The 12575-nt window shown below is 37.6% G+C and overlaps 1 protein-coding gene across 3 annotated transcripts in view; it reads right to left on the bottom strand.

Moving 5' to 3' along the window:
- SLC12A1 (solute carrier family 12 member 1) overlaps positions 1-12575 on the bottom strand; it is a 78743-nt gene that overhangs the window by 52826 nt on the left and 13342 nt on the right. Inside the window, exons 4-8 of one of the 3 annotated variants that reach the window (XM_040968498.1) lie at positions 11478-11573; positions 9179-9318; positions 7689-7799; positions 6748-6859; positions 5306-5433 (exon numbers count right to left, since the gene is read on the bottom strand). In XM_040968498.1, coding sequence (XP_040824432.1) covers positions 5306-5433; positions 6748-6859; positions 7689-7799; positions 9179-9318; positions 11478-11573 — 587 coding nt within the window. Of the gene's footprint in view, positions 1-5305; positions 5434-6747; positions 6860-7688; positions 7800-9178; positions 9319-10277; positions 10374-10864; positions 10961-11477; positions 11574-12575 lie in introns of all 3 variants that reach the window. The other 2 variants (XM_040968495.1, XM_040968496.1) reach the window with 2 other exon arrangements.

Genomic DNA, 12575 nt, shown 5'->3' with positions numbered 1-12575 from the left:
ATGTATTACTTACTCCAGGTAATACACTCACCAAGACCTTTCCCATCCTTTACCTCCTGGGGATTTGCTACAGATGGATCAGACCTTGAATTGTTAGGAGAAAATATTCCGGTATCTGGCAAATGGATGGTCTGTTTGTGTGTTTGTGCTACACTGCATTTAGGCTTGCCTTTAAAAGCATTACTTCTGACTTAGCAGAAGACGGATAACCTACTGAATTCTCCAGTCCTTCAAATCCCCAATATGGATTCTAGTTTAGCAATGACTGCAGAAGGAATTATTTAATTCTCATAAACAGGCATAAAGACGCATATTAAAGCTTACACCAGAAAATGGTAATCTCTCTTGCTAATAAATGTATGCATTCACTGAGTTGGCATCATATCCCATTAAATTCATCATTTTCTATCATATTTTGGATGCTTAAAATAATATTGAATCAATTTCCAAGGATAATATTGAATTATATTCAGTTAAACTTATCAGGGATTATTAAGTAATTTTGATATACTCATTGCTTATATATGCAGTGTCTGCTAGAAGTAGAAGTCAAATATGAAAGTGAGGAAATTACAATCTCCTTAGACCTTAGTCTCCTCACCAGAAGTCATGAGATTTGTCAATACAAATATACAATCAATTCAGCCAAAGAAAATTTGAGATTAAAGATTTTAAATATGCTTACCAAGTCCATCAAAAAGCATTCATGGTGGATGTAAACTCATTTTGACAGCTGAAAATCATAACTGAACCAAATAAATGTGGCCTCCTGGCTGGGGGGGGAAGCCAGCCCTGTGGAGGTACTCTTCAGTCTTTAGTTCCTCCCCACCCTTCTGGGAATAACTACCCACAGGGCTTGTTCTCGTACAGAGCCTTCCTTCCAAACAATTTTCTTGGAAAGTCAATGTAGCAGGTATGTGCGTTTGAGCAGCACATGAAAGGAAGAAGGAATCCTGGTTGAAACCTGTACCGCTCATTTCCTCCAGTGTTCATGCTATGTTTTGACAAGTGTGTTATAGATTAACAGTTTCTTGATATGTAAGTGAAATGTGAAGAACTATTTAGTAAGAAAAAAATATTTAAGGGTAAAGAGGTGTGAATAAGGAAGGCAGTTTTACACCTAAAATCAAAGACCTTTTCAGTTGCTCTTTTTATTTACAACTATCTACCACAAACTCTAAAATTGCCAAATGTAAATTAGATGAGAATCTAATTTTGCCCTAAGACACTAACATATAAACTGTATTGATGTATGACATTGTCTGGTCTAACTGCTCATAAACAGGGTTCAGGACTGTGACAAACTCTCGTTTTTCACTCTACCTGTTAGCTTTCATTCCTCAGTAGTAATTACACACCTAAACTTATCATGTTTATCCATGGGACAATGTTTAAAGTAACGTTGCTATTTGTTGATTAGATCGACCCATCCTAATGCTGCAAGTCTGAAATTGCTATTTAACTCTCTTGATTAGACTTGAATATTTCCCAAATCTTTCTCTTTTTAAAGTTTTATTTACTTTTATTGGAAAGGCAGATTTACAGAGGGAAGGAAATAAAGAGGAATCTGCCATCAGTTGGTTTACTTTCCAAATAGCTGCAGTGGCTGAAGCTGAGCTGATCTGAAGCCAGGATCCAGGAGCTTCTGGGTCTTTCATATGGGTGCAGAGTCCCAAAGACTTGAACTATCCTCTGCTGCTTTCCCAGACCCTACAGAGAGCTGGAGCAGGCATACAGCAGCTGGAACACAGGCTGGAATCCGTATGGAATTCCAGAGCTTGTAGGGGGAAGATTAGCTTGTTGAGCCACAACGTGAAACCCCAAATCTTATAGATACATATTTATAATCATCTATTAGTGATCTAATGTTAGCAAATAGAAAATTCGGGGACTTTGTAGCATATCTTCGAGTTCAGTTCTAACTAAACTCTCATTTCCACAGCATTAATTTAACACATTTATTTAGCCATTAAACATTTCTACTCTTATGTCCTGCTAGCTCCACCCTTGACCAAATCTGAGCTTCCTTTCCCTTCTCATCTGTGATTCCATGGAATCAAATCAGTAAATTGCAACCAGTGTTAGAGGAATACAGTATAGAGGTTGGTGTTGTGGCATAGTGAATAGATGTGCCTTGCCATGCTAACATCTCACTTGGGTGCCAGTTTGATTGCCAGCTGTTCCATTTCAGATGCAGCTTCCTGCTAATGGCCTAGGAAAGCAGTAGAGGTTGACCCAAATGTTTGGTCCTCTCTCACCATATAGAAGATGTAGAAGGAGAAAATATTTAAGGAAAACTTGGTGAATGTGTACTTAATTTGATTTACCAGGTTCTTTTCCTTCAGATTATACCGGAAATATACTCTTTCCATTTTCTCCTAACTCCAACAAAGCCAAACCTTTTGATACTTTCCTCTTCTAGGCCTTAATTCAGACCATGTCCTCTCATTCAGATGCCTGCGACGTGGTGTGACTGATATTTCTGCCTTCTGTCCCCAATTCTTCACTTTCTAATCTATCCTTCAGAAGCTGCTTGTGAGCTTCCTCTAAAACACTTATATGATCATATTACTCCTTTATGTAATTTTCTTAAGAATTCTAGTTTGTCTTGGGATAATATTAAAATTATATTGTTTATAGTTTAAAGAACCTTTGAGTTCTATTTATAATTACATAGCAGTGTAAAAAATAATTGTAAAAGAAGAAATATTTTTACTTGAAAAAATATAATATTTTTCTAAATATTGTACCTTATATATCTTGAAAATTATTATTGACTGGTCTATGTAAATTTTTTGTACATATACTCAAAATCAGAGACTTCTCTTTACACATTAATGCATGATAAAATTATTTATACTAAATGCCCTATCAGGCAACCACTTATTTGTGGGGAAGGGGAATCTAAGTCTTGTCTTTTTCAGCAGAGATAACATCTTCTAGTTCTCTGCTTATTCCCAGAGTTTTAAGATACAGAGGTTTCTTAGAAATATGTTAACATATTTATGAAAATTCTATGTATTGCAGTCTGCACATAAAAAATTCCCACTGGTATCTTTCTTTGTGCTTTTTTCCCCAGATGTTCCTCTGTTTGTCCTACTGACAAATGCTTACTCCACTATTGAAATCTGGATTGAGTATCACCACCTCTGAAAGCTTTCTGTGCTTTTTGGGGTGGGCCAGTGATTTCGATTTTCTCTTCTCCTTGTATATATCTCTTTTTGCTTGTTCTAATTCATAAAGTTAACTCTGTCTCCTCCTTCAACAAAGATGCAGAAGCTCTTTGCTTATCTGGTGACTGATGTGAGCAGATACTTAGTAAGTGTTGGTTAAGCTAAACTGACCTTGAGGCACTGGATATAAACTTGTTTCTAAATCTTCAAAGAGCACGGTAGTTTTTCATTTAAAGATATATCTGTAGTTTGCAGAAATTTTAGTCAATGACCTCTGGTACTTTCCTGAGAGTTGACAAACCAGAAACAACATCCATGGCTAAGTTTCATTATGTGGTAATATTACTTGCATCATTTTGAAGAAGTTTATTAAATTTTCTGGCTTTGGCATAATTTTTTTTAAACCCCCTGTCTCTGCTGATGTGTTTACTATGATACTATGAACCATTGCACAAATAAATCTAAACACTTTTTATATACTGATAACTATTTATCCATGTCTTTCTAGTTCTGAGGATACAACAATGAATAAAACCAAAAGCAAAGGCTTCGTTTTTCATTCTAAAGCAAGTGCTTCTCACTAAGAACCCTCCTACTCCATTCTTCTCACCTTTTAAGATTATCCAGCTGTATCAGATTTCTCTGGTTCAAACAGAAGATGCTTTTCACAATTTCCTTAGGTTGGACTGTTTTTATTATCTGCTGTATCTAGAAAACTTTTATATTTTCTCACCAATGGTTTTTAGTCATTGCTTCCCTAACTTAAAAATTGTTGTGAAAGTATCTCACAAGCTGCTAGGGCAGTTTATGGTGTGCATTTATTCATGTCCTCAGATGGCTCTTGAAAATACTTTTCTGTCTTCTAAAATTGATTATAACTTCATTGGAGTAAAAACTGTGTCTTCTACTCTTTCTATGTTGGCAGAAACTGTTTGTTGTCCCCTACCTTTATTAGTCTTAATTTTCTTCCTCTTGATTGTACAGCTTCCTAAAGTCTTATTTGGGCACATAGTTGTCCAGCTGGGTGCTACATTGCTCAAGCTCTTTTGGAAATGTGTAATATCATAATTCATAATTCTAAATTCTGGCTGACAGAAATGTCAATAGAAACAATACATTCAAGTTCCAGCATCCGTTTGTCCCTATTCATTCGTTCTCCTATGCACTGGAATATTGTCTTGGAAATGATCACTCTTCTTGGGCCTTGCACATGCGGGAAGCTCCAAGGTGCTGGTGAAACTAGAGAAATCCTCTGAATTCCTGGTATCACTTTTGGAGATCTTTTATTATTCCATTAGATGGGCACTGAGCTCAAATATTTACACATAGAAAAATAAACTGCCTCCTTCTTTTAGCCACTGTTAATAATCTTTTATATAGCATTCAAATAAAAGTCCCAACTAATAATACAATGCTTTTAATATGTACCATGAAATAGTGTAGGAGTGCTAATAATATGGTTGAATTTTTTTGTTATTTGCATGTTTATGAATGTTTCATGTCCTCATTCATTGTAGTTTTTTTTTTTTAAAGGAAAGAAATCTTCCATCCACTGATTCAGTTCTCCAGTGACTAACTCCCAGGGTTGGGTCAGGCCAAAACCAGGAGCCAGGAACCAACCTGGCTCTCTCATATGAATAGCAAGCACCCAAGCACTTGGGCAATCTTCAGCTACTTTCTCAGGCAGTTAGCATGATCTGGATTGGAAGTGGAGCAGCATGACACAAATGGTTATTCTTACAGGATGCTAAGTCTCAGCTTAACCCCGTTGCACCATAATGCTGGTCCCACATTATAGGCTTTAAGTAGAAAAGATGGTTCTGGCTTTTTTTTTTTTTTAAAGAAAATGTTAGCTACATTTCTTTTTTTTTTTTTCTTTTTTTTTCTTTTTTTGTAAATATGATACACTATCAATCTATTCTGCTCTCTGTTATCACTCAAAACTTCTGGAAGATCTGATATTGGAATCCAATTTTGGCATTTGAAGAAATAGTCAGAAAATGTTGCAGAAATCTTATAGTTTTGAATCTATAGGGAAATGTACTCACATTTAACCTCTATACCTCCCATACTGTCCATCAACTACAGCACCATTTCCCAGAACTACAACAAAGCAAATAGAACAAACATACCTCCAAGTCTCCTGAGATATTGGCACCAGCAAGTATCCCAGTGGCTGCTGGGAAAAAGATGGCAAAGACAGAGAAGAAGCCTTCACCCTTTGTGAAGCTTGGCCCAAAATTTTCTGCAAATATTGATGCTACAATACAGATTAAGAGAAAATTAGCATTTTTCAGTATTGGAGAGAAAATTATCATTGATTTTTATATTCCTATGTGGAAATACTCTTACATAGACCATCCTACATGGAACGACCTTGCAGGTATTGGTATACTCTTGATGGAGACTATGTTAATAGTTATCAAAAGCTAGAAGTATACATAGTACAGAATCAGTGATTTTTGTGTCAGCAAAGACCTAGACTGCTTGATTTTTGTGAATTTAAAATTTTCTCATAGCGATGCTGGCGTATTCTCTAGTAAACCATAAATACTCATATACCACCGGTCCCACACATATAAAACTGCATTACTAAATGCAGGAAAACCTTAAATAATAAATACCATTTACTGCGCTCTTTAAAAAAATTATAGGATCACTTTGTGGGGATGGTTATCTCTCATTTTTCTACTACTATTTGAATCTTTTTACTTCTCACACTCGCAGATTGGATTTTAGACCAAATTCTCTAATACAGGAGGGTGAGAAGTTTTGTTCATAAAATACTATAGTGAGAAGTTTTGTCCCGGTTGCCACCAAAATACTTAGATGAGAAGGAAACAATCCAGAGGGAAAATAGAAAAGAAAAACAAGGGAAGAAGAAAATGTGAATAAAAGTCTAAGATGCAAAAATGAGGAAAAGAGAAGAATAGACAGGAAAAAGATGTTGGCAGCAAAGCAAAGAGACAGGAAGAGGTGATAGGAAAACTAATATTGCAAAAAAAGTAAACAGTGAAGGAAAAAATGTAAAACCCAAGCAGTAAATTTTTGATAGGAAAGAGTGGGTAGGTAGAGTAGAATTGGAGAGAGAAGTCAAATGCCTCTTGATATTATCACAGGATCCTTGGAAACCTCACAGTGGAGCATGACCAGTTAATGCTTAGCACGAGAAGCTGCAGGGAAAGTCTGCCTGGAACCAAGAAATATCATGCTTGACTTGGGCTTTTTTAAACTGTGAGAGACAGAGCTAGAGCTGGGTTGTCTCTCCTTTTAAGTGCTCTACTTTTCTGTGGTAAAAATAATTTGCGCAGTATTAAGACTTATTACTCACTTCCATAGTCACCACCTCCTTTGGTTCTCAAGATTCCCTCAAAAATTTATTATCACCCCTCTCAGATAACCAGGAAAATGTGAGAATCAAACACAGTGGGTGATCCAATGTCCCTCAGATCCATATTTGCTCTTTCAGGAACCACACTGGTAATTTGATCACTGCGGTTTTGATGCTGGGATGGTAATAAAGGGGAACCATAGTAAATCATTTATCAAAAAGCAGTTAATTTGCCATATATACCTTGGTAGTTAAAGAAACCTCTGGATCTCTTCTCATTGTTAGATGGAATGACAGTTCCAATGAAGAAGTTTGCAATAGCAATGAGAAGAATGATCAAAAGAATCACTTGAGCCTGGAAAGGCAAAGTAAAAGAAGTTCAAATTAGATTCATTTAAAAATATACATGTCAATAAAAGTTCTAAGTGTCCATTGGAGAAAGACTCTAATTTTCCAGTTAAGACCCACCACCTAGAGTAGTTACATCCTTATAAAAGGACATCTTAGTAACTAATTCTACCTGCAGGTGCATGCTCAATGGAAGAATATGCTTGGGTTCCTCAAGGTGACATTTCAAGAACATTCTAAGTAATCAACTATTACTTTAGCCCCAGTAGCATAAAGGGAAACGAAAGCTTTAACACTGACAAACTTAGAGTTGAATTATTCTCTAGGCTACTCATCAGACAGAAATTTGCTATTTTAGCTAGTAGATAAATCCAGACATTTCCTAGCCCTAAAGGCTATGATGTATTTGGGTTTTCTGGTGGAATTCTGAGTTTCAGAGATGAATGGTAGTTTCTGTCTCTGTTAGTTTCCACCATTACACTTGCCATTGTTTGGGGGCTTCACAACCCACAAACAAGTGGGGAAGCCTTCATTTGTGACTGAGAGACATAGCCTCCTAATGTGGACTGCTGGTGTAATCATAAGGCCTCTGTGCATTGCAGATGGCAGCAACCTTAGTGACTGTACTACTGTGATGATAGCACCAAGAAGGACAAAACACAGGCGCCATCCAAACGTGTCAGCTATTGAGTCACAACTGCTGGGAATTAGTGTTTCGTAGACTTGGGGTTCCACCTGGTAGCAAATAACAGCAATTCTCTTTGAACATGGAATTTTTCTATCTCTGCTGTTTGTTGGGGGTCTATCAGTGGTTGATAACATTTTAAGAAATTCACCTTTGCTTCCCATTCCATCCCAGCGACTGAAATTCCCAGAAGAATCACCACTGTGATGGAACCTATTATTCGGATGTCATTGGTTGGATCCACCATCATTGAATCACTTTCCTAGGAAAAGAATCACTGACATGATTAGAGATTCAGCCTTTTGCATGTGTGTCTTCTTGTACCACTTATAATACCTGGGGTCATTTTGGATAACAAAAAGATGAAGTGTTCATAAATTTAAGAAAATTTTTAAAAATCTAGCATTATTTTGTTTCTTCCTTACAATAAGCCTTTGACAGTCATGAACAGGAGTTAGAAAGTTTAGAGATGAATTCTAATTATAGCTTTTGAAGATATAGTACACATTCAAATTCTGTCTGCAAACACTTGTTGCATTTTGTTTCAGAAGAATGAATGGTTATTTTTGAATATCAAGGGAATGCAAGGGGTTTTGAGTGGTTAATTTGAAATTAATGTGAATATTGAAAAATTAAATGCTGTTAAATATATAATCAGATCACAGAAATCTGATACTGCATCTCTTAACGATAAAAGATTATCTAAAGGAAATAAAACATTCACTTATTCATCTGAACTTCAAGTAAAGGTTTTTTCCAATTGAATTTAGTTAGTGCCAGTGTTATAAGAGGAAGACTAGAGGTTTGTTTTGATGAGGTAATCACTGTGACTTCACACATGCCCTTCTAGATGAGATAACCAAACTAGAAAATACCTAGTTTCCTAAAGTAGATCTTTCCAGTGTTCTAACTTTTTTTACTTTTGGAAATGCATAACCATAATAACATTTTTACTACTCATAGTAATATGCATCACTTATCTGATGCTTCATTTTCATATGTTACTTCATTTGACCTATACAACCTTTCTATGAAATATATACAGTAGGGCCCGGCACAATAGCACAGTGGTTAAAATCCTCGCCTTGCACGTGCTGGGATCCCATATGGGCGCCGGTTCTAATCCTGGCGGCCCTACTTCCCATCCAGTTCCCTGCTTGTAGCCTGGGAAAGTAGTCGAGGATGACCAAAAGCCTTGGGACCCTGCTCCCGTGTGGGAGACCCAGAAGAGCTCCTGACTCCTGGCTTCGGATTGGCTCAGCTCCAACCATTGCGGTCACTTGGGGAGTGAGCCTTCGGACAGAATATCTTCCTCTCTGTCTCTCCTCCTTTTTGTATATCCACCTTTCCAATAAAAATAAATAAATCTTTAAAAATATATATACACAGTAGTATAATGGGTTTATCTTATAGCCTTGGAAAACAAGGTCTAGATAAATAAGAACTGGCCCCACCAATCTCAGCCAATAACTGTGAGATCTGGGACACAAGGCCAGATCTTCTGATGCTGGCCCTGTAACTCCCACCACATTGTCCAGTTTCCTGTACTCATGCTGCCATAATGACATTTCCTAATGCCCTAAAACAGCAAGAAAATGGGGTTATCTTACTTGGCCAAAGACGACAAAAGCTTTTAATTACCTTAAGAAGATCTACCACAGTCTCAGCAAATCCCACCACATACATTGCAACAGCGACTGCATTGGCAAAAGCAAAGATCAAGCCTATTGACCCACCGAACTCGGGCCCTAAGCTTCTGGAAATAAGATAATAGGCCCCACCTGAAACAGAAATGAACATGCTTTACACTGAGGAACTACTAAGGGATGAATTTATGCGATCAAATGACTATGAACATCTGAGAAGATCTGAATTGCTAAGCAGGCTAATAAAAACCTAACTTCCTAATAATAGGAATCATATGTTACTAATAAACTATCCCTTCCTTGTACTCTGCAAAGTATGCAATAAAAGTATCTGATGTTAAAATTCAGTTTATTGAGACGTAAATGGGAAAAGATGTCGCAAAAAAGAAAGAAACCTCTTTAAAAATGTTTTATCTTTAAAAAAAATACTGGAGCATTAAAATTAATGATGCAACTGAAGCAAAATATCACATGAAAAATGTTTCAATGTCAGGCCTTGATTGAAAAAAAAATGATATAGGCTGGGACCAACATTGTGGTTCCGTGCATTAAGTTGCTGACTGAGGTACCAGTATCTCATTTGGGTACCAGTTTCGGTCCCGGCTGTTTCACATCTGAACCAGCTCCCAATTAATGTACCTGGAAATGCAGCAGAAGATGGCCCAAGTCTTTGAACCTCAGGAGGCTTCTGGCTTCAGCCTGATCCAGCCCGGGCTTTTGCATTCCTTTAGGGAGTAAACTAGCAGATGGAAGATTCACCACTACCACCCATCTCTTCCTCTTTCTGGCCAAGGAGCATTGTGTTTGGAATGAGCCCTGAAGGCTGGACACAGGAGTGGTTTACCAACTGGGGACCATTAGTAATTACTTTCTTCCCAGTGCCAGCTGGTGGCAGAAGGGACCAGAGAAGATCACTGCAGACGGGACCTGAGAGACAGTCCTAGTGCTTTCCCAGAGTGCATGGAAACCGAATAACTACTTTTAAGTTTTGGAGGACTAAGGTCAACATTCAAATTTCACTTTACATATGAAACCAACTCTAGACATGACTGCATCACCACAGCACGTAGTTAAAAGTAAAGTAATTAGCTTACCTCCTCTTACTACTCCATTTGTGCAAATAGCGGACATAGAAATACCTGTGAGTGTTGTCACTACCACACTCAGGCCAATGACGATAACTCCAAGACCTGCAAAATGCCCCAAGAAAAGTGCTTGACTACGGGACTGGGAGAAACCACCAGACCTTCAGGAGGCATCTCTCGGAAGCTTGTCTCAGAAGGATCAGCATTCCCAAGAAAACCTGAAATGTTCTGAAAGATTCCATTCCATGAAGATCTCCAAAGCACCTGAAATGTACTAAACTTTAAAACTGGAGCCATGTCCAAGAATCATCAGGAAATGGTGCCTGAAAAATAAAATGTTTACTAAGGAGTTTGTGTACAAGTAGAGCATGACCTGCAACGTACTAGAATTCTGTTAGAAAGGTGACCAGAGCTGACCAGAGTAGACTTAGACTGTACTCACAGTGCCTTATGTTTACTTCTTCATCCAGGACCTCCAAATAGTTAACCAGACTTCAAGAACATTGGGTAACTTCTTCCCATTAAAAAGGATTATACAAAAAGTTTTGCCTACCCGTAGCAAGTGATGAGGGCATTAGATATCTTAGAGTTTTTACCTCCACGAACAAACCCGTTAGTTGCTATTGCAGAAGTTGACAACCCAGTAATAGAAGTTACCATGGTAGAAAGAAGAATTATGAGAACTCCAAGACCTGTTAGCAATGAAAGATAGAAGATGTTATATTTTACTTTTCTGTCTTGCATTCCCTAGTGTTGCAAACTATACTGTCTTCAAGTTTTCCGATCCATGACTTGGGTCCCAACAGGGTTTCTTTGTGCTGAGAAACTGGCTTGATTGGCCTAAAGATCAAGTCACGGAGCTGCTCATTATGATGAAGCATGGTTTCCAAAAGTAAATGCAATCTAACTTGTAGCCCTGGAAAGGAAAAGTTGACTTATGCTCACGTCCTGGGAGAGAAGCTACTCTGGCTGTGAAAAGAGAAAACATGACATTTGACCTTCTCTCTTGCTTAAAAGGAACCTGAATGAGAAAGTTGGGAGTTTGACAAAGGTTAATCCTTCTCCATTTTTCTTGCATCCCTTTGCCTGCAGGGAAAAGGAACCAACCTGCATTACCTTTGAAATACGCCAGAAAGGTCAGTGGTGAGCTATTTGAGCTTGTGTTGCCTTTACCTTACAAATGATGTTGCGGGTCACAAGTTTAATTACCTCCTCTGACACATCCATTTGTGGCAATAGCAGAGGTGGATAAACCAGTGATACCAGTCACTGTCACGGCTAAGCCGATGATAATCACACCAAGACCTCAGTTGAAAGAGGAAAAATAAAGCCAGTTAAATGATGAACAAGGCATTGGGTCATTTACATAAAAGCCAGCAAGTCTAGGGTAATCATTGTAGGATAGCATTACAATTTAACAAGTTGGCCAGGCAATCAAGAAGAGAGTACATGTTCAACTTTTAGATTTTTGCCTATAGTAGTTTAGGTTCCAAGAAGCTGAAGGCCTAAAACACACAATGCTGGGTTGCACACAACCAAAGAGTTGTGGCTGATCAAAACATAGGGAATGTGACCCTCAGCTATGATGTTCTAGACACCCATGAGTATAATAGGTGATCTCTACAATTTCAAGCTTGAAATAGAACTAGAAATTAATTAGTCAACCTTCTAGGTAGCTGTTTTTATGTGCATTTAATTACATAGGCGCAGAACATTACATACAGCATATAAAATTGCTCATACAATAGATCGGTAAAGTGGACAGTATCAAGCTGAAGTATATTTATTTATTTATTGTGTAACCACTGGCCAATTAATCATTTTCAGAGTTAAAAAATCTTAGGGAAATCAGGGGGTAGGGGGAGAAGCATACTGCATGGAAAACATTACATAATCAATGATACTGCTTCTTGATCAAATCTACAGTAGTCCTTTTTAAAAGATATTTATTAAAAGCCTAACATAGATCCAGATGTGTAGTAAAGAATGTGAGAAATATAAGGACTTAGTACAATGAAATGGAAAATTAAATCTACCTTCCAGGTCAGGATGCAGAAAGACATTAATTAAATGACAGGTAGAAAGCAATAGAGGTCAGAATTCAGAAGAAGGCATGCCTACTTTCCACTTGGAGAACTTCTAGAGGACCATGATTATAGAAAAATAGCCTAAAATATAACCCTTGGATAGAAGTATTGTTTTGAGCTGAAGGCCAGTTGAAAAGCAGATACAGCAGAGGCTCTCTGGCTTTTCCTGTTTGGCTATATGCAAGACACAAATTCATAAACATGTCACCCTTCCTTCTTG

This window comes from Ochotona curzoniae, unplaced genomic scaffold (assembly GCF_017591425.1).
Source record: "Ochotona curzoniae isolate NIBS_2020 unplaced genomic scaffold, NIBS_Ocur_1.0 scaffold_4701, whole genome shotgun sequence".
NCBI classification, from domain to species: domain Eukaryota; kingdom Metazoa; phylum Chordata; class Mammalia; order Lagomorpha; family Ochotonidae; genus Ochotona; species Ochotona curzoniae.
The sequence above is the reverse complement of the archived record's forward strand: the minus strand, read 5'-3'. Positions and strand labels throughout refer to the sequence as shown.